This window comes from Balaenoptera musculus, chromosome 4, assembly GCF_009873245.2.
Source record: "Balaenoptera musculus isolate JJ_BM4_2016_0621 chromosome 4, mBalMus1.pri.v3, whole genome shotgun sequence".
NCBI classification, from domain to species: Eukaryota; Metazoa; Chordata; class Mammalia; order Artiodactyla; family Balaenopteridae; genus Balaenoptera; species Balaenoptera musculus.
In genome coordinates this window covers 95,941,439-95,963,453 of record NC_045788.1, presented here as the reverse complement: position 1 = coordinate 95,963,453, position 22,015 = coordinate 95,941,439, and the positions used below count along the sequence as shown (strand labels likewise).

Here is a 22,015-nt window from a genome sequence, read left to right as displayed (position 1 = left end):
ACATCAAGGCGTTCCTTTCTCTGGGTGTTAGTACTTGGTAATTTGTATTAACACATATCATACTATAATTATTTGTCTACATGTCTGTCTTCTTCTCCAGACTGTGGAGGTCCTTAAAGAGAGTACCCTTAGTCACCTTTACATCTCCAAAGTGTATGGCTCATGATACACTGAATAAACAAATGAATGGATGGATATAGTGTAGCCACAAGTTTGAAATCATTTGTTTAGAACTTAAAATAATTTAACTTTCACATTATAAATGATGGTTAAGCATCAAGTTCAGCTTATTACATAACATATAATAAGCACTGTATCAACTACAACCAGCGACAACGATAAAATGACTTCAATGACAGTAAAGCATAAGTTAGGAGGATAAAATAAATGTGAAGAAAGGGTATTTTATTTCATTAGTACCCTGGAGTTAATCCTCCTGGGCATCAGTAACATGTTAATTATTTATATTTAATTTATATAAAAAGTACCTCTTTATAATTCTTCATCTGCAAAAATAACATTATCTCTAAATCAATCATTTCCTTTATATTCTTAATTAGGGAACAACAGTTGTTTTTTCAGGGAGTAAGACAAGGGCTTCATGCTGTTCACACCCATGGATCCTTTGTGAGTAGGATATTTAGCCTACATTAGATACTGTGGCATACTGTATTTTCCAATGATGGCCATATCAATATTCTACAACCACATGCTCTTCTTACAATGTGATACTGACCAGTTCTCCAACATCAGGTGCAGTCTATGTTCCTTCCCCCTGAATCTGGGTAGGCCTATGACTTCCAAGCCTAGATCATAAAAAGCATTATGTATAGCTACACTGCTTCAGCCTAGCTTTCATGTATCAATATTTGTGTGTTTTCCCTTCCTTCCTCCTTCTTTTTTTCCGTCTCTCTCTGTCTCTCAGTATACATGCCTTGGGAGCCCTAATCCATAGGTTAAAAAAATCTTGGATACCCTGAAGCTGCTGTGCTGCAAAGATCTCATGAGAAGGCTAAAAAGAACAGATATATACCAAGATACATGAGGCTTCCAAACACAGGTATCAAGATAAGTGAGTGAGTGATCCTTTAAGATGATTCCAGGCCTCAGCCCCCAAGCAAACCTAGCTAACTCCAAATGAAACCAAGAAAAGCTATCTCCAATTGAACCCTGCCCAGACAGCAGATTCATGAGCCAAATAAGTTTAAACCACTAAGTTTGGGGATAATCTGTTACACAGCCCTAGTAATAACCTAAAAAGATACCAAGTTCAAACTTGAAGGAGAGCAGCTGATATTTTTAAAAGAGTTGGGTATAGGCGTTGAGTATTTTGTAAAAATAAAAGACTGCTGATGTCTTCTGTGGAAGATTTTATATTCTTTTTTTACAGTAATTAGTTTTTATTATTTTACCTGTGAGTGGATTAGACTCAATGTTAATAAATTATTTACCCTAATAAATATTCATGTATACTTCCATTAGGATGGACACAAAATATAATTTACCCTATCTTCAAAAAAAGGAGCTCCCTACTTCCCCTAAAAGTATAAACATATGAAATCTGGAAATTTATTAAAACTCTAAACAAGCATCAAAAGGTTTGAAAATCAAAGTACAGTAGACCCTTGAACAATTCAGAAGTTGGGGCACTGACCCCTGCACAATTGAAAATTTGAGTAACTTTATAACAAGCCTTATGTATCCATAGTTCCACATCCTCAGGTTCAACCAACCACAGATCGTGTAGTACTACAGTATTTATTTTCAAAACCTCTGTGTATAAGTGGACTGAACACATTGTGTTCAAGGACCAACTGTATATACATACACATTGGACTGAACACATTGTGTTCAAGGACCAACTGTATATACATACAAACATTTATGAACAGGAACATAGACTATATATTATTTATAGTATAGAAAAAATAGAAACAATGATAATAAAAGAACACAAATAAAATTACTGTAAAGACAAATAATGAGATACTATACAGTAGTTATTAAAATACATGTTCCAGAATAACAAATGATATAAGAAATTATTTCCAATATAAGTAATAAAGAAAATCGTATCTTCACAATGATCTCTCTTTTATCAGGCAAAAAAAAAAAATCCATGTATGGAAAACAAATGTGAAAGGATACACACAAAAATGTTTACCAGTGACTAGCTCTGAATGCTAATATAAGGAGTGATTTTTATTTTCATTTTTGTGTTTTCCTACAGTTTCCAAATGTTTTATTTTTTAATAGGAATACCATGCAACCATTAAAAGCAAGAAAAAATAAACATCTAAAGCTCCAGAAAAACCTCTGCTGCAGCTTCCTGGTCAATAAATTACAGATCTAAATCTCTCGGTCTAATATTGTATATGCGTGGCAAGCAGATTTTAGGTACAACTAACTACTCTGTCAAATTTTTCTACACTCACTTTTTTCTTAATGATTAAATCATAAAAATGTCTGTCTCTTTACAACAATCTGATCTATTCTTTGACAAATTTTAATCATGATCTCAATTGTGTACAATCAACAGAGCTTCTAAGCCACTAATGATTCTGCAAAGCCTATATTATAATTCCATTACAAGAATCAGAACGGACTCCTAATACTTTCAAATATTTTCAATACTCTCCTAATACTTTAAAGATCGAAATTTAATCCTTTAAGGCAAAATAGGGTTCTAAACCCCCTTCCCTTCAAGTTATACTTAAATACATTGATAGAACTCTAACAACTTCCCAAAAACAAAGCTCAAGAACATTCATTTTATTTTACTTACTAATGTTTAAATGTAACACTAAACAAGCCTTTCAGCAAATCAATTCACACAGTCACTCTGAGGTTCATTTTATACCTAATTCATTACAGTATGCCCTCAAAAAGAGAATGCTATCAAAAGAAGATAATGGGGGGGGGTGAATACGCTGGATTCTATCGACAAGTTATGCATTGCTAACATATGCTTCTTACAAGATGAAATGATCTCTGCCATATTCTTAATACAGAACTTCAGAACCTTAATCACTTATCTCTTCAGATACTACATAGATGTAGAACTATTATTTAGGGAAAATTTGGGGTCTGCTCAAAGATATGCCTATGACTTACCAAAGAAGAATGAAAGTCTTGGTTTTTAGTTTTCAGTATCAACCTCCTCATTTAAAAAGCCAAAGACTATGGATCTCCCCATTAGCAGAATTCAAAGTGTTCACACTCTTACTCTACATCTATCCAGAGATATAAGCCTTGAGTTAATCTAGTTCCAGCACCTATCAAAAGGCCAGGAATAATTAGTAGATAATGATGTTCCAAAGATTTAGCTACAAGGATAATAACTGCAGTACAATTTATAATTTTTTAATTGAAAACAATTCAAAAATATAATGACAGGATAGTGGTTAAATTAAATGTGATACATCCCTACAGTGGAATATAATGCAGTCATTGAAAATGTTTACCACTGCTTCCCTGGTACTTATGCCTAGTATAGTGTCCAGTACATGTTAAGCACCCAATAAGTATCTACTGAGCAATGCTTTAAACTTGATTTCAGAAAATGTTTATAATACATAGTTAAGTAGAAAAAATAAATTATAAAATAGTATTTTGTGGTTTTCAACCATTAATATTTAAATATTTGTTTATTATAGATAGATATACAGCTATGCAGACAAATTAATAGGATATACACTTAAGTGTTAATTTTAACCGTGTCCAGGTGGTATTCTTTTTGTTCAACTGAATTTTCTAATTTCTTCACAACAATCTAGTATTGATTTAGAAATATTTTTTTTAAAACACTTAAACTCAAAATATATCAGAGTCTTGTCCCTATAACAATCAAAACTTTAATCCTTTCAGTGATTTATTTCCCTAGCTGCCTTGAGAGAAAAAGCAATAATATTAACTGCTAACAAGAATTTAATATGCCAATATTCTAAAAAATTCTACATTTTTAAAGAGCAGTACCACAACTTTATGTGCATATTATGGTTGAACAAATAAGAAAATATACTGTAGATACTGAGAGATAGAAAAGTTAAAAATAAGCAAAGAAGGGGACTTCCCTGGTGGTCCAGTGGCTAAGACTCCGCAGGGGGCCGGAGGTTTGATCCCTGGTCAGAGAACTGGATCCCACGTGCTGCAACTAAGAGTTCACAGGCTGCAACTAAAGATCCCACGTGCCGCAACAAATATCTCGCATGCCACAACTAAGACCCGGCACGGCCAAATAAATAAATATTAAAAAATAAATAAATAAGGAAAGAGGGCAGGCTAAAATAAGCCCTGTGGTATTGGATTGGAATCAGAAGTAACAGTACTGAACTCATGGGGGTTTCTTTAGATATATAGATAAGCAGATAGAGAAATAAATACAGATATGTATATATATGTATGAGTTAGTATACATATATTCTTCTAGTCCTGTCTATTGAGAGAGCCTAGAAATGATGACACCCCAGCAGCAATGAGCACATCTAGCACCCTGACCTGGGTTTCTGAATACTATTCTTGAATTTAAAAAACCAGAGCTCCTTGGAAAGTATCTTATAGTACCAGAAAGTAAGGAAGAGCTCAAAAAAAAAAAAAAACAAACATAGGAGCATGTCAAAAGGGCACAAGAGCCATCCTGAAAGAACTTCCAATGCCAAAGCTGGAATACTTTGATCAACAAAACCAGTAATGACAGTAGTAGATTATAACACACACAATAAAATAAATACCTATAAGTCCATGTTGATATATGTAAATGATTGAATAAATAAGTGAGACAAGAGGGACAGCTGTCCCTTCCAGAAGAATTTTAATAAATATAGAGAGAATGAAGAAAATAGAAAATCACCAATAGAATATCGTATTTTAACTGTTGCAAGCAAGATCCACTGCTAAACGCTAAAACGGTGGGTGAATGTTTAAGAAGAAACAGTATATTTGCATAGATTCAAAATATCTCTCCCAATACAAACTTCCAATTGTAAGATAAATAAGTACTAGGGATGTAACATACAACATGATAAAGATAATGAACACTGATGTACGTTATAAATAGAAGTTGTTAAAAGAATTAATCCAAAGAGTTCTCATCACAAGGGAAAAAATTTCTATTTCTTTAATGTTGTATCTATATGAGATGATGGATGTTCACTAAACCTACTGTGGTAATCATTTCATGATGTATGTAAGAAAAATCATTATACTGTACACCTTAAACTTATAGAGTGCTATATGTCAATTATACCTCGATAAAACTGGGGGAAAAAACACAAGACAGCTCTCCCAAGATATCTATTTATTAAAGATAAAGAATAACTTTACAATGGAGTAACCATGCAGACACCATCTTAACCAGGTGATCAAGATTGACATCACCAGTAATAAGACATATCATCTTATGTACCCCTGATAGGACACACTGAGAAGGGCACACCACTTCTGTGGTATTCTTCTCAAAAAGCCACAACCTTAATCTAATCACACATGATTAGAAACATAAGACAAACCCAAACTGAGGGATTCAACAAAATATTGCCTAGTATTCTTTAAAAGTGTCATGGTCATTAAAGAAAAAAGACAAGAACTGTCATAGACTTAAGGAAATCAATGCAATGTGAGATCCTGAATTGGATCCTAAAACAGAAAAATGACATTAGTGAAAAATTGAAGAAATCCAAATAATGTCTATAGCTTAAAATATACCCATGTTAATTTCTTTATATTGATAACTGTACTATGGTTATGTAAGACATTAACACTGGGGGAAGCTGAGTGAAGGGTAGATGGAAACTGTACTATTTCTGTAAATTTAAAGTTACTTGAAAATTAAGTTTTAAAAAACATTGCTGTACAACTAAAAATAAGAGAAATGTATTTAATCAGTACATTCATAATACAAATTCATAATACAAATTATGAATTTCTAATGGTGGAGTTTCAGAGCAAGATGCATAAAGCAATGTCCTAAAGCAAAGCATTTCACTTCACTGAAGGTATTAAGTGGAAAAGAAGTAGCAGTCAATACAGAGGTATTTAAAACCAGGTATACATACACACAAGTAAACTCAAATTGGATTAAAGACCTAAATGGGGACTTCCCTGGTGGCGCAGTGGTTGAGAATCCGCCTGCCAATGCAGGGGACACGGGTTCAAGCCCTGGTCTGGGAGGCTCCCACATGCCGCAGAGCAACTAAGCCCATGTGCCACAGCTCCTGAGCCTGTGCTCTAGAGCCCGTTAGCCACAACTACTGAGCCCGCATGCCACAACTACTGAAGCCCATGTGCCTAGAGCCTGTGCTCTGCAACAAGACAGGCCACTGCAGTGAGAAGCCCACGCACTGCAATGGAGAGTGGCCCCCGCTTGCCACAACTAGGGAAAGCCTGCACACAGCAATGAAGACCAACCCAATGCAGCCAAAAGTAAATAAATAAATAAATAAATTTTTTTGAAAAAAGACCTAAATGTAAGGTCAGATACTATAAAACTCTTAGAGGAAAACATAGGCAGAACACTCTTGACATAAATAGCAGCGATATCTTTTTGGATCCACCTCTTAGAGTAATGAAAATAAAAACAAAAACAAACAAATGGGACCTAATTAAACTTAAAACCTTTTGCACAGCAAAGGAAATCATAAACAAAACGAAAAGACAACCCTCAAAACGGGAGAAAATATTTGCAAATGAAGTGACCAACAAGGGATTAATCTCCAAAATATACAAACAGCTAATGCAGCTCAATATAAAAAAACAAACAACCCAATCAAAAACACAAACAGGGACTTCCCTGGCGGTCCAGTGGTTAAGACACCACGCTTCCAATGTAGGGGGTGGGGGTTCAATCCCTGGACAGGGAACTAAGATCCCACATGCCATGCGGTGTGGCCAAAATAATAAAAATAATAATAATAATAATATTTTTTAAATGGGAGGAAGATCTAAATGTACATTTTTCCCATTTTTCCAAAGAAGACATACAGATGGCCAAAAAGCACATGAAAAGATGCTCAACATCACTAATTATTAGAGAAATGAAAATCAAAACTACAATGAGGTATCACCTCACACCAGTCAGAATGGCCATCATCAAAAAATCTACAAACAATAAATGCTGGAGAGGGTGTGGAGAAAAGGGAACCCTCTTGCACTGTTGGTGGGAATGTAAACTGATACAGCCACTAAGGAGAACAGTATGCAGGTTTCTTAAAAAACTAAAAATAGAACTACCATATGACCCAGCAATCCCGCTACTGGGCATATACCCTGAGCAAACCATAATTCAGAAAGAGTCATATACCACAATGTTCATTGCAGCTCTATTTACAATAGCCAGGACATGGAAGCAAACTAAGTGTCCATCCACAGATGAATGGATAAAGAAGATGTGGCACTATATACAATGGAATATTACTCAGCCATAAAAAGAAATGAAATTGAGTTATTTGTAGTGAGGTGGATGGACCTAGAGTCTGTCATACAGAGTGAAGTAAGTCAGAAAGAGAAAAACAAATACTGTATGCTAACACATATATATGGAATCTTAAAAAAAAAAAATGGTTCTAAAGAACCTAGGGGCAGGACAAGAATAAAGACACAGACGTAGAAAATGGACTTGAGGACACGGGGAGGGGGAAGTAAGCTGGGACGAAGTGAGAGAGTGGCATGGACATATATACACTACCAAATGTAAAACTGATAGCTAGTGGGAAGCAGCCGCATAGCACAGGGAGATCAGCTCGGTGCTTTGTGACCACCTAGAGGGGTGGGATAGGGAGGGTGGGAGGGAGACACAAGAGGGATGAGATATTGGGATATATGTATATGCATAGCTGATTCACTTTGTTATAAAGCAGAAACTAATACACCACTGTAAAGCAATTATACTGTAATAAAGATGTTATAAATAAATAAATAAATAAATACTGAATGAAGATGGCCTCAGTGGCCAAGATGTTAGCTAAACTGTGACCTTTGGGTTAGACAGATAATGTTTGTTAAGTGTGCTGTAGTCCGTATATATATATGCCCTGTATTGATGTTTTCTGGTTGGCATTAACTTAATATGAAAAATTCATCCTTTATTATGAAAAAAAAAAATCTACAAACAATAAATGCTGGAGAAGGGTGTGGAGAAAAAGGGAACACTCTTGCACTGTTGGTGGGAATGTAAATTGATACAGCCACTATGGAGAACAGTATGGAGGTTCCTTAAAAAACTACAAATAGAACTACCATACGACCCAGCAATCCCACTACTGGGCATATACCCTGAGAAAACCATAGGTCAAAAAGAGTCATGTACCACAATGTTCATTGCAGCTCTATTTACAATAGCCAGGACATGGAAGCAACCTAAATGTCCATCGACAGATGAATGGATAAAGAAGATGTGGCACATATATACAATGGAATATTACTCAGCCATAAAAAGAAATGAAATGGAGGTATTTGTAATGAGGTGGATGGAGTTAGAGTCTGTCATACAGAGTGAAGTAAGTCAGAAAGAGAAAAACAAATACAGTATGCTAACACATATATATGGAATCTAAGGAAAAAAAAAAAAAGGCCATGAAGAACCTAGTGGCAAGACGGGAATAAAGACACAGACCTACTAGAGAATGGACTTGAGGATATGGGGAGGGGGTGGGGTGAGAGGTGACAGGGTGAGAGAATGGCATGGACATATATACACTACCAAATGTAAAACTGATAGCTAGTGGGAAGCAGCCACATAGCACAGGGAGATCAGCTCGGTGCTTTGTGACCACCTAGAGGAGTGGGAGAGGGAGGGTGGGAGGGAGACACAAGAGGGATGAGATATTGGGATATATGTATATGCATAGCTGATTCACTTTGTTATAAAGCAGAAACTAATACACCACTGTAAAGCAATTATACTGTAATAAAGATGTTATAAATAAATAAATAAATAAATACTGAATGAAGATGGCCTCAGTGGCCAAGATGTTAGCTAAACTGTGACCTTTGGGTTAGACAGATAATGTTTGTTAAGTGTGCTGTAGTCCGTATATATATATGCCCTGTATTGATGTTTTCTGGTTGGCATTAACTTAATATGAAAAATTCATCCTTTATTATGAAAAAAAAAAAATCTACAAACAATAAATGCTGGAGAAGGGTGTGGAGAAAAAGGGAACACTCTTGCACTGTTGGTGGGAAGGTAAATTGATATAGCCACTATGGAGAACAGTATGGAGGTTCCTTAAAAAACTAAAAACAGAACTACCATGTGACCCAGCAATTCCACTACTGGGCATATACCCTGAGAAAACCATAATTCAGAAAGAGTCATGTACCACAATGTTCATTGCAGCTCTATTTACAATAGCCAGGACATGGAAGCTACCTAAGTGTCCATCGACAGAGGAATGGATAAAGAAGATATGGTACATACATACAATGGAATATTACTCAGCCATAAAAAAGAACAAAATAATGCCATTTGCAGCAACACAGATGGACCTAGAGATTGTCACACTAAGTAAAGTAAGTCAGACAGAGAAAGACAAATATCATATGATATTGCTTATATGTGGCACCTAAAAACTGGTACAGGGCTTCCCTGGTGGCACAGTGGTTGAGAGTCTGCCTGCTAATGCAGGGGACACGGGTTCGAGCCCTGGTCTGGGAGGATCCCACATGCCGCGGAGCAACTAGGCCCGTGAGCCACAACTACTGAGCCTGCGCATCTGGAACCTGTGCTCCGCAACAAGAGAGGCCGCGATAGTGAGAGGCCCATGCACCGCGATGAAGAGTGGGCCCCGCTTGCCACACAGATGTAGAAAACAAACTTATAGTTACTAGAAGAGAAAGGGGTGGGGGGAGGGATAAACTGGGAGACTAGGATTGTCATATACACACTACTACACATAAAATAGATAACTAATAAGTTCCCTGTATAGCACAGGGAACTCTACTCCATACTCTGTAATGACCTATATGGGAAAAGAATCTAAAAAGAGTGGATATATATATAACTGATTCATTTGCTGTACACCTAAAACTAACACAACCTTGTAAATCAACTATACTCCAATAAAAATTCTTAAAAATCAAATACATAAATAAATAATAAAACTGGGTATAATAGCAAGGTAAAATTTCTTTTTTAACTCCCTCATCTACCTCACTTAAGCTAAATCCAGAATTTTTTTGGCTGCATGGCACAGCTTGTGGGATCTTAGTTCCCCGACAAGGGATCGAACCCAGGCCCATAGCAGTGAAAGCATGGAGTTCTAACCACTGAACCGCCTGGGAATTCCCTAAATCCAGAATTTTTTCTTTTTTTTCTTTATTTATTTATTTTTGGCGGGGGGCTGTGTTGGGTCTTCATTGCTGCGCGTGGGCTTTCTCTAGTTGTGGCAAGTGGGGGCTATTCTTTACTGTGGTGTGTGGGCTTCTCATGGCGGTGGCTTCTCTTGCTGCGGAACACGGGCTCTAGGAGCGCGGGCTTCAGTAGTTGTGGCGCACAGGCTCTAGAGTGCAGGCTCAGTAGCTGTGGCGCACGGGCTTAGTTGCTCTGCGGCATGTGGGATCTTCCCGGACCAGGGATAGAACCCGTGTCCCCCGCATTGGCAGGTGGATTCTTAACCACTGCGCCACCAGGGAATTCCCAGAATTTTAAATGAAGAAACCACACCCCACAAGTCTGAAGTAAGCCAAGGTAGAAAAAGAGTATCCAAAGCCATGCTCTCTGTGTGGTCTTGTAAGGTACTCTTGATTCCTCTCAGAGCCCTCCTTTATGATTTCTTCTTCTCCTTCTTTGTTCCAAAAAATACACCAAATTAAAGTCCTCCGTGTATAATTAGAATGTTTCAGAGAAAAGTCTCTAATAAATTATTATAATGCAAATCAAGGTACTATGGCATTTAAATCACAAAATTCTATAGGAAAAAAAGATTATCTTTCTAAAAACACAGATTAAATTTTTTTAAACACCTCCTATGTAGATAGAAACTTCATTTTACTTGTTTTGCTACTCTTGGCTTATATAAAAGAAATAAATAAATGAAGAAAAAAGTATGTTTAAAAGGACATACATATTCCAAACAGTAAATTTCAGCACATGACTTGAATACAGCTCTTCAACAGCTACAGTATCATAAATGAATGAACCTCAGGTGCTCCAATATATTCAGTCATCAAAGAAATGAGTTCTGTTCTATATAAATCTAAAATAAGACTTGGAAAGTATACTGGAAAATTTTACAATGATTTAAACAAGGCTGGTCCCAGAAAGGGTTTCCTAGTTAACCCTTGGTTAATTAGGATATACCATTCCCCCAAAAACACTGATTAATTATGGATTTACAGTATTTTCTTTAAAATTTTATTAAAAAGACAAATACCAAAATACTTTCAATATTATTAACTCTAAAGATAATGCAAAGGTTAAGAGCAAAACTAATACATACCTTATGTAACTCCAAAGATGAAGGCTTTTTCCTTTTCCCTTCTGTGACAATTTCTACAAAGACATGGTAAAAATTATCATTTAACATTAAATGAGATAACATAACAGAATAAATCTTTTCAGTTATCTTTTGTTTCAAATTAACTTCTTGTTACATTTACAATTTACATTGATACATTTTACAGAACCTGAAGGACTAAAGGTCAAAAATAATCAAAGAGTAGCAGATTCTCACAAAATTTCTCAATTAAACAATGTACATATGATGACAATTGAAAAAAGAAAGAAAGTTGGTTCTAAGAACTCAATAAAAAATTCCTTGGCAAAAATCCTAGTATCCAGTAGGTCTTCGATCTATGTTGGTTGAACTATAAGACCAGATAAATTCTTATAATGGTGGGTGGGGGGCCACAGGGGAGGAGAACAGAAGGCGAGGGCTACATATCTAAGCATTTATGCAACAGAGAACAGCTTAAGTCTTTCCTCACCAACATTTTTCAGACTTCTATGGGATTTTCTTTTATGATTCTTTCATTCAGTCAGCAAATAATTACTGAATGTCTACCATGTGTCTGGCACTGTGCTAGCCAGTGGGTATAGTGTAGTGAGCAAATTAAACATAGCCTAAGTCTTCCTGGAACTTACAATTCACTGAAATTTCTCACAAATTTCATAATAAAAATGAATGGTAGAGGCTCACACAAATGTGATCACCTATTTATGACAAACACACCACTGCAATTCAGTGGAAAAGGGATGATCTTTTCCATGAGTAATGCTGACACAATTTGATAACCAAACAAGGTAAACAAATAAGTAATAAACATCACGCTATATCAAAAATTATTTTTAAATTGATCACAGATTTAAATGTCAAAGACAAATAAAGCTTCTAGAATAAAAATGAGGGGAATATCTTCATGACCTTGGGGTTGGCAAGGATCTCTCAAACAAGACTCAAGTAGTACTAATCCATAAAGGAAAGGATTAATAAACTCAACTTCATTAAAATTAAAAATTTCTGTTCACCAAACCTCATCGAGTGAGAAGGCAAACCACAGACTGGAAGATTATTTATAATTCATGTATCTATGTACAGCATGGTGACTATAGTTAATAATACTGTATAATACATATATCTGTCAAAGGACTCATAACCAGAACACATAAAGAACTCCTATAAAGCAAAGGCAAGACAACCCAATCTTCAAAATGGGAAAAAGCCTTGAATAGGTACTCCATAAAAAAGAATGTCCAAATGGCCAATAAACATATGAAAATATGCTCAATTTCATTATTACTAGGGAAGTGCAAACTAAAATGGCAAGAGAATACCATTATACAGCCCTTGGAAAGGGTAAAATTAAAAAGAATGACAATACCAAGTATTGGTAAGAGACTAGAAGTCTCATATACTGCTGGTGGAAGTGTAAATGAATACATCTACTTTGCCAGTCAGTATCTACTAAAGTTAGACACCTGCCTACTCAATGTCCAACAATTACATTTCTAGATATTTAATCTAGAGAAATGAGTGCCTGTGTCCACCAAAAGGCATGTATAAGAATGTTAAGTTATCTTTGTTCTTAATAGCCAAAAACTAAAAACAATCCAAATGTCCATCACAGGAGCATGGATAAACCTTTTTACAATAGAAAACTACAAGCTTTACACAGTGGCAGTATCGTAGCCAATGAGGTTTATCCGAGGTGCAATTATTGCTAATTGAAAACTACATAGTAATAAAAAAGAATGAATTACTGCTGTGCACAACATGGATACATCTCACAGACATTACATTCAGAGCAAAACAGATGCAGAAGAATGTATGATTCTATTTATGTGGAATTTAGGAACAGGTAAAACAAATCTATGTTGATACTAGTTAGGATAGTGCAAATACCCGAGCAGGGAAAAACTACGGACTGACTGGGATGGGATATAAGTTAGCCTTCTGAGATGCTAGAAATGTTCCGTAACTTGATCTAGGTGATAGTTATATAAGTGTATGTATACAAGTATAAAAAATCATGAAACTAAAGATATTGTACTGTGCCGTATGTAATATCTCAACTTAAAAAATAAAAAACCTTTAAAATAACAGTTATAACGAATGGGCTATAGCTTATCCAGAAATCTATATAGCTGAAATAATTTCTCTCATTTCATGAAAATAGCATGTATTTCACCATATGCATTTCCTCGAGCAATCACTGATGTAAAAATTATTTTAACTTCTATACTTAAGCTTTCGATAGATTTAAATAATTTTCAATAAAGTAGCATTTCTCAGACTACCAAAAATATATAACATTTAGATAAATGGTAAGAAAACCTTTCTTATATAAATTCACTTTCTAGTCAACTTTCAATTTAATAAAACATATGTATTTTTTTAAAAGGAATATCAGTTGCTTAAATCACAGACAGACTCATTGAGTTAAAAATGCTTCTATCTGGGCTTCCCTGGTGGCGCAGTGGCTGAGAATCTGCCTGCCAATGCAGGGGACACGGGTTCGAGCCCTGGTCTGGGAAGATCCCACATGCCACGGAGCAACTAGGCCCGTGAGCCACAACTACTGAGCCTGCGTGTCTGGAGCCTGTGCTCCGCAACAAGAGAGGCCGCGACAGTGAGAGGCCCACACACCGCGATGAAGAGTGGCCCCCACTCGCCGCAACTAGAGAAAGCCCACGCACAGAAACGAAGACCCAACACAGCCAAAAATAAATAAATAAAGTGTAAAATTAAAAAAAAAAAATGCTTCTATCCTACTTTGCAGAATGTTTTTGCACATTTCTTTTAGTTACTACTATTGTGACTTCCCAGAATTTTAGGGGTTTTATAACTGAGTTGCTCCATCTCATACTAGATTGGTAATGGAGCATTTTAATAAATGATGCACCGCTGCTTGTGACTGTCTGGTATAGCACAGTGCTCTAGAGTAAAAATATTAAAGTCCAACAACCTAAATTTATATCTTGGCTTACTAGCTGTGACTTCTCTGAAACTCAGTGTCTCATCTCTAAAAAGGGGAGAATATCCAGCTTTTCAATTGCTAAGATTAAAGTGACATAGTCTAGTCTCCCAAAAGAAATAAAAGCAAAAATAAACAAATGGGACCTAATCAAACTTAAAAGCTTTTGCATACCAATGGAAACCATCAACAAAACGAAAAGACAACCTACAGAATGGGAGAAAATATTTGCAAATGATGTGACTGACAAGAGCTTAATTTCCAAAATATACAAACAGCTCATACAACTCAATATAAAAAATAAATAAATAAATAAAACCAAACCACCCAATCAAAAAATGGGCAGAAGACCTAAGAAGACATTTCTCCAAAGAAGACATGCAGATGGCCAAAAGGCACATGAAAAGATGCTCATGTCGCTAATTAATAGAGAAATGGAAATCAAAACCACAATGAGTTATCACCTCACACCAGTCAGAATAACTATCATGGAAAAGTCTACAAATAATAAATGCTGGAGAGGGTGTGGAGAAAAGGGAATCCTCCTACACTGTTGGTGGGAATGTAAGTTGGTACCACCACTATGGAAAACAGTATGGGGGTTCCTTTAAAAACAAAAAATGGGGACTTCCCTGGTGGTCCAGTGGTAAAGAATCCTCCTTTCAATGGAGGGGACATGGGTTCAATCCCTGGTTGGGGAAATAAGATCCCACATGCCACAGGGCCACATCTACTGAGCTCGCATGCCTCAACGAGAGAGCCCACGTGTCACAAACTACAGAGTCCACGCGCTCTGGACCCCACACGCCACAACTACAGAGCCCACATGCCCTGGAACCCGCACACCACAACTAGAGAGAAGAGAAGCCTGAGCACCACAACAAAGACCCCACATGCTGCAACTAAGACCCAACACAGCCAAAATAAATAAATAAAATAAGTATTTTTTTAAATAATTAAAAGATAAAAACAAAAAATAGAGGGGCTTCCCTGGTGGTGCAGTGGTTAAGAATCCACCTGCCAATGCAGGGGACATGGGTTCGAGCCCTGGTCCAGGAAGATCCCACATGCTATGGAGCAACTAAGCCCATGCGCCACAGCTACTGAGCCTGCGCTCTAGGGCCCACGAGCCACAACTACTGAAGCCCGCGTGCCACAACTACTGAAGCTCACGCGCCTAGAGCCCATGCTCTGCAACAAGAGAAGCTACTGCAATGAGAAGCCCATGCACTGCAACGAAGAGTAACCCCCGCTCGCGGCAACTAGAGAAAGCCCACACGCAGCAACAAAGACTCAACGCAGCCAAAAATAATACAATAAATAAATTAAATTAAAAAACAAACAAACAAAAAATAGAGCTACCGTGATTCAGCAATCCCACTCCTGGGCATATATCCAGAAAAGACGAAAACTCTAATTCAAAAAGATACATGCACCCCAATGTTCATAGCAGCACTATTTATAATAGCCAAGACATGGAAGCAACCTAAGTGTCCATCAACAGATGACTGGATAAAGGAGATGTGGTGTGTACACACACACACACACACACACACACACACACACACACATATATATATATATATACATACATATAATGGAATATTACTCAGCCATAAAAAAGAATGAAATATTGCCATTTGCAGCAACATGAATGGACCTAGAGAATATCATATTAAGTGAAATAAGTCAGAAAAAGATAAATATTATATGATATCACTTGTATGCAGAATGTAAAAATTAATACAAATGAATCTGAATACAAAACAGGAACAGACTCAGACATAGAAAACAAACTTATGGTTACCAAAGGGGAAAGAGAGTGGGCAGAACGATAAATTACAAGTACGAGATTAACAGATACAAACTACTACACATAAAATAGATTTACTGTATAAAACAGGGAACAATATTCAATATCTTGTAATACCTATAATGGAAAATAATCTGAAAAACATATATATAGCTGAATCACTTTGCTGTACACTTGAAACTAACACAATAAATCAACTATATTTCAAAATAAAGGGAGATCGTCTATATTAAAGTATTTAGAGTATGTCTGGCAAATACTGCAAAATAAATAACTATTATTATTACAATATTTTATACTAAAATACCCCTCTTTAAGAAAGCTTAATGTATTTACATTAGCATACAGAAAAATCGCTCTGATTATTCCCATTATATATATATGTCAAATAATCAGAAAGCATGACTTTTTCCCAAGGAGCTTGTGGAACCATTCATTCATATATTACATAAACATTTATTTTAAATAACAGTAATTACCATTGCCAGGCACTATGCTAAGTACTTTACACAAATTATTTTATTTAATCTTACAAAAGTCTTGTGAGTTCAGTAATGGCATTATCTCCATTTTATAGATGAAGAATTTGGGTATGAAAAATCCAAATAACTTGCCCAAGGTCACCATGTTAATCCATCACTGGTCTGATTCCAGAGGTGGAATTCTTAACCAGAACACTCTAGGCATGCTGGATGCTATGAGGATAGGAAATGAATAAGACAGTCCTTGTCACATAGTTAACAGTATAACAGCAGAGATTAAACAATTCAGCAAGCTAGAATATATGATGGAATCTGGTGAACATCAAATAAGAGGTGCAAACACCCATGGAAGTTCAAAAATAGGAATATTTTTTAAGTTTGAGTTAATTAGGAGATAGTTCTTGAAAAGGCACAATTGAACTGGGCTTTGAAGTAAGTTTTAGATAACAAGTTTTAGACAGGGAGAAATGGGTAGAAGGACAGTGCAACGCTAAGTGCAGCCAAGAAGTGAGTTATCAATATAGGTACATGTGATGAAGCAGCTCACATTAGCCAGCCTCCTAAATTATTGAAGACTCACATTAGAGTTATACATCTGAGAGGCAGGTTTGAGACAGCACCATCACAGCAAAGTTCCAGTCTGAATCTTTAGAGCTACTCAGTCCTATACATAACCCACTCCCTGTGTTACCATATCCCCCCTCTAATCTACTTTCCAATCCTCTGCCTTCTATCACCAGGCCTGGGAATCACATTCACCACCCTAGATTTCAATCCCTACAGCTTATTACCTTGCTATTCTCTCATCTCTTAGGTAATGCCACTCTACCCTTTCCACTACATTCTTTTTTTTTTTAATTTGACCCTTGAGTACATGTCTTTTTAATATTCTCTGTTTTGTTTTCCTTTTTATTGAGGTATAGTTTTCATCTACACTCTTCTCTAGCTCTTCCCCAGCCCACCAAATTCCTTTCCAAAGTCAATACAATTTCCTTAAATTCTGAATCTTCTCCTTGAACATTTCCTCCACCTTAGTTTAACTGAACACTTTTTATTACATAAATTATACATCATACATCTTTTTATTTACTACACTATTTTTTTAAGACTCTCTCAAGAAGAGTCTTCTCCCACTTACAAAAACAGGGGAAGGGATTAACAACCTCCTGCCCCAGCCACCACTTCCAATTAATATTCATCCTTATTGCAATAATTCCTCCTTTAAAATTCCCAAAACTTGTATGTATTATTACCTCACCCATATTGTAATTGCCATGTACTGACCCAAGACCCTCTCCAACATTCCTAGAATATTCTGATACTTGATTCATAGTTTTCCTCTCTATCATTAAAACCTACCATCATACCGAAGCTCTAAAACTTTCATAAATCAAATCACTCAATACAATGGACTCATCTTAATTTACTCTAGTCCAACAAACTTCTTCACATCACATTCCCATTTCAACAACATGCATTCACAAATGGATTTAACAGGGTTACACTTCTCAAGCTCACAAATGTGAACCTCTCATTCTACAACATACTGTCCTTTAACCCTTCCATTTCCTCACTCGCACTGATCCCATTTTTTACCCCCACATCGTATAATACCCTTTAACCCTAAGTAAAACTAAATTCTTTTATTCCCCCCAAATTCTTGCTCCTGGACTGATTAGCACTGCTAAAGAAAGTCACATAATTGTAGTAACCACAACTGGTACTATCTACAGACTCACACGTGTTTTAACAAATACTTTTTCAAAATTAGTTAACAGCTCTTTTATTCATCCCTAATTGACCTCCTACTCTGTTTTGAGCTCCCAATACCACTTGAAAGTCCCTCTTTCTCAAAAGATGATCTTGCCTATTTCACTTAGAAGCCATGATTGCAATATCCTTAACTTCTCAAAATTTATCTGTATCTTTATCCATCTTCCCACCTTTATGCAAGTCTTATTTAACAAACTGTCCTGAGTCTATCCTCCCCCATTTCTTCTAAGACCTCACCCTATCAATTATCTCCTACCTGATATCGTTCTCTCTCCACTGAACCCTTTCCCATGCCATACAAACCTGATTTTTATAGTCTTTTTTAAATAATCCTTTCTACCTAATTTCATACTCAAGCTTGTTCCAAAATCTTTCCTTCACATCTCATCTTCTATTTCCTCACCACCACTCATTCATTTAGCCTCTTGAAATCTGGCTTTTGTCCCTACTGCTCTACTAAAATCAGTGGTAAAAAAAAAAGTGACCTACTAATTGCCAAATCCAGCATCCTCATACTGCTTTAACTCTCTGATTTACATTGCATTCACTCTCCCTTGCTTCCCAAACCTATCAAACTCCTTCTAATCTGCCTAACTGCTCACCAGTGTCTCTTCCTCCTTACTTTGAAATTAAATATATGTGATTCAAGACTTTTCTCACTGCATACTTTTTCTGTGGGTAATTCTATCCATTCCAATGGCTTCAGCTAACATCACTGCAAATAAAGTAGTTTTACCATGATTAATTGTAGATTCTGGTTTTGAACTTCAATTATGCTTCATCAGACACTGCATAATATGCAGCCATCACCCAGACCTACTGAAAAAAGAAAGGTGTATCATCATGGGACACTAGATCCTCAAGCTGAAACTGGGGGAGGAGGGAAGAGTTTCAAAATCAAGCAAGTCTGAAAAACAATGCACATTCAGTCAATCTCTTGGAGAGGCAGAGGTACAGTAGCATAGCAAAAGCTCTGAAAAATCCTGCAGTAAATAATATCTTCTTATAACTACAGTTGTCCCATTTATTTGTCCATGAAACCTTTTTTCCAAGTAAGGCTCACTAACATCCTATGACAGTAAAAAAGATTTAAATTATATGTTTTGTAATCAGAAAGACCAGATTTTGAATCCTGGTTCTGCTTCTTGTATTGCTAACAGTTGCTTACCCTCCCTAAATTCCAGGTTCCTCATCTGTATATCAGAAATAATAATAACCACCTCAGAAGGTTTTTGAAAGAATTATAACGTTTGTAAAATTCTTAGCACGCTGTTTAGTACCTAAGTACTATAAAAAACTATCTATCCTTAACTGCAAATGAGAATGAACACAGATCTCCAAGGTTGTTGCCTGAACAGTTGATAACTTGAAATTTACATCAACTTTTCTGTTTTAATTCAAAAATTCATTTGGAAGTTGTGATCTATGACTCTAATATATCTGTTATACTTCTGTTGTTGTTGTTAAACATTTCTAATGGTCATTCTCCCTTGAATGACCCATGCACTTTATTATTTCATTCAACTGTCACTAGACCTGTCTCTGGTGCCAATAATTTTTTATCTGTGTCCCCATCTAATTCACTGCTTTGATATGCTGGAAACCTGGAAATAAGATATTCATCTTTATTGGGGTGATAAATAACTTAAACACATAGATTCAATATAATAGGAAGAAAGCCTTCAGAAGCTTCTCATGAGTGAACTTTAACATACAAACCATGTGATTTCTCCTCTCATGCTTAGAGGTGTTTTATGCTTGATTCCTGATTCATGGCCACATTCCAGAAAAGTAGGGTAATCAGAGTTTTTGTGGTTCTTCTACTTACAGAATTTTTCTTTATTAACTCATTTTAAACAATAAACGCAATGCATGCTAACATAACTAAAATATTTTTTAAATAACTTTAGTTTCAAAACATTGAGAAGAATGGCATTATTTTACTTTTTGCAACTCTCTTTAACATCTGACTTAATAAAAGACAGATGATTTCCTCTATATGCTTCTGCATTCAATTTGCTGTGATACATGTCATGTAGCCTCTGGAAAACTGTCCTGTACACAGGTAGAAGATTAAGAGGGAAAGGCAAACAATGTCTTAAAATTATGAAAAATGGTGTAAGCTCACAGATCCAAAAGGGACTCAGGGAACCCAGAGGTTCCCAGACCATACCTTGAGAACCAGTGCCTAAAACAGATACAGCCATGCCAGAAGCCATCCAACTCCTACAGTTGTCAGTTACGTGAGTCCACAAATGCTTGTTTTTTTGTTTAGCTTAAACCAGCTGGAATTGGGTTTCTGCTACTTGCAACTAAAGGAGTTTTGAGCAATACACTATGCAACCCTTCATAGTTCTTCCTTGTTCAGGAGAAAGTTTAGGAAAACTTAGTGCGGTCTCACAGAGGAAACTTGAAACTTCATGTCTTGTTTTCTCTCTCTACTGCTACCCGCCTTCCTTATACCTCTAACTTAGAATTCTTCCTGTTTTATTAATCAAAATTTTACCTTTGGGTACTTATGAAATTCTCACGACCATAAATGTCACTTCCAGTCATTCAAGTTCCAGTTAGCAACCCTCCTAATGAAATGGCAACTGCATGCACACAAATGTCACAAAGAATTCAGAAGCCCTTTAAGCCAACTGATTGTTCTATTTCTGAGAATCTATGTGAGAAAATTAAATATACGCTATTAAGAAAAGAATCATTCTTAAAAATTAATATTCATCTCTTAAAACCAGATGAATACTGGAGAACAGCTAGTTAATATTAGATCTGAGAATGGTTTTTACTATACATTAACAATTACTTTTCAGAAAGGACAGCTCCAAAAGGGAAGTCAGCAGAAAAAGAAATCCTCTCCAGAGGGATAGCTCACATAAATATCAACGTCTTTTAAGAATTAACAATTTTACTCTCAAATTTTACTTCCCACAACTACTTGCACCAAATTAACTGTAATAAATAGATAAATAAATCTAAGTGTAACCAGGTAAAGAGGATGGGATTTGCTGAAGGACAAGGCTAATATCTTGCCCTTACCCCCAAAACAATGTACTAAGCCAAGGAGAAATGCATTTATTGAAAAAAGGCTGTGCATGTTAAACTGAGGTATTATTACCCCTAAAGTTCTGTGTGAGGAAGCACACAAATGACACCAGATAAACATTGTGCATATTCCTTATGTGTCAATTTCACTTGAAGGTTTTAGGGGAGAAAAAAGTATATTAAAACAAACACCGATCTATTGGAGGCATATACATACATACATATGTGTGTATATATGTATATATATAATACATACACATACTTTCAACGGCAAAGAATATCTCTAGAATACACACACACACAAATGGTAATACTGGTTGCTTATGAAGAGGAATTTCAGGTTTTCAGCTACTTCAGGCAATGTCCCGGAGATCCATGTTCACTCTCCTTTGCGGCCAAAAAAGTTTGAGGCACACTGCCACAAGGGCACTCCTAAATAAATTTAGAATTGTCTAAATAGACTGCATAGACTGTCTATGCAACAACAGAC

The 22,015-nt window shown here is 36.1% G+C and overlaps 1 protein-coding gene and 1 pseudogene across 6 annotated transcripts in view; one reads left to right on the top strand and one right to left on the bottom strand.

The window, feature by feature from the left end:
• The window catches only part of SENP7 (SUMO specific peptidase 7), a 153,660-nt gene that overhangs the window by 130,549 nt on the left and 1,096 nt on the right, over window positions 1-22,015 (bottom strand). For all 6 annotated transcript variants that reach the window (XM_036851222.1, XM_036851223.1, XM_036851225.1 and 3 more), the window contains exon 2: window positions 11,436-11,488. In XM_036851222.1, coding sequence (XP_036707117.1) covers window positions 11,436-11,488 — 53 coding nt within the window. The remainder of the gene's footprint in view (window positions 1-11,435; window positions 11,489-22,015) is intronic.
• On the top strand, window positions 13,099-13,182 carry LOC118895076 (annotated as a pseudogene).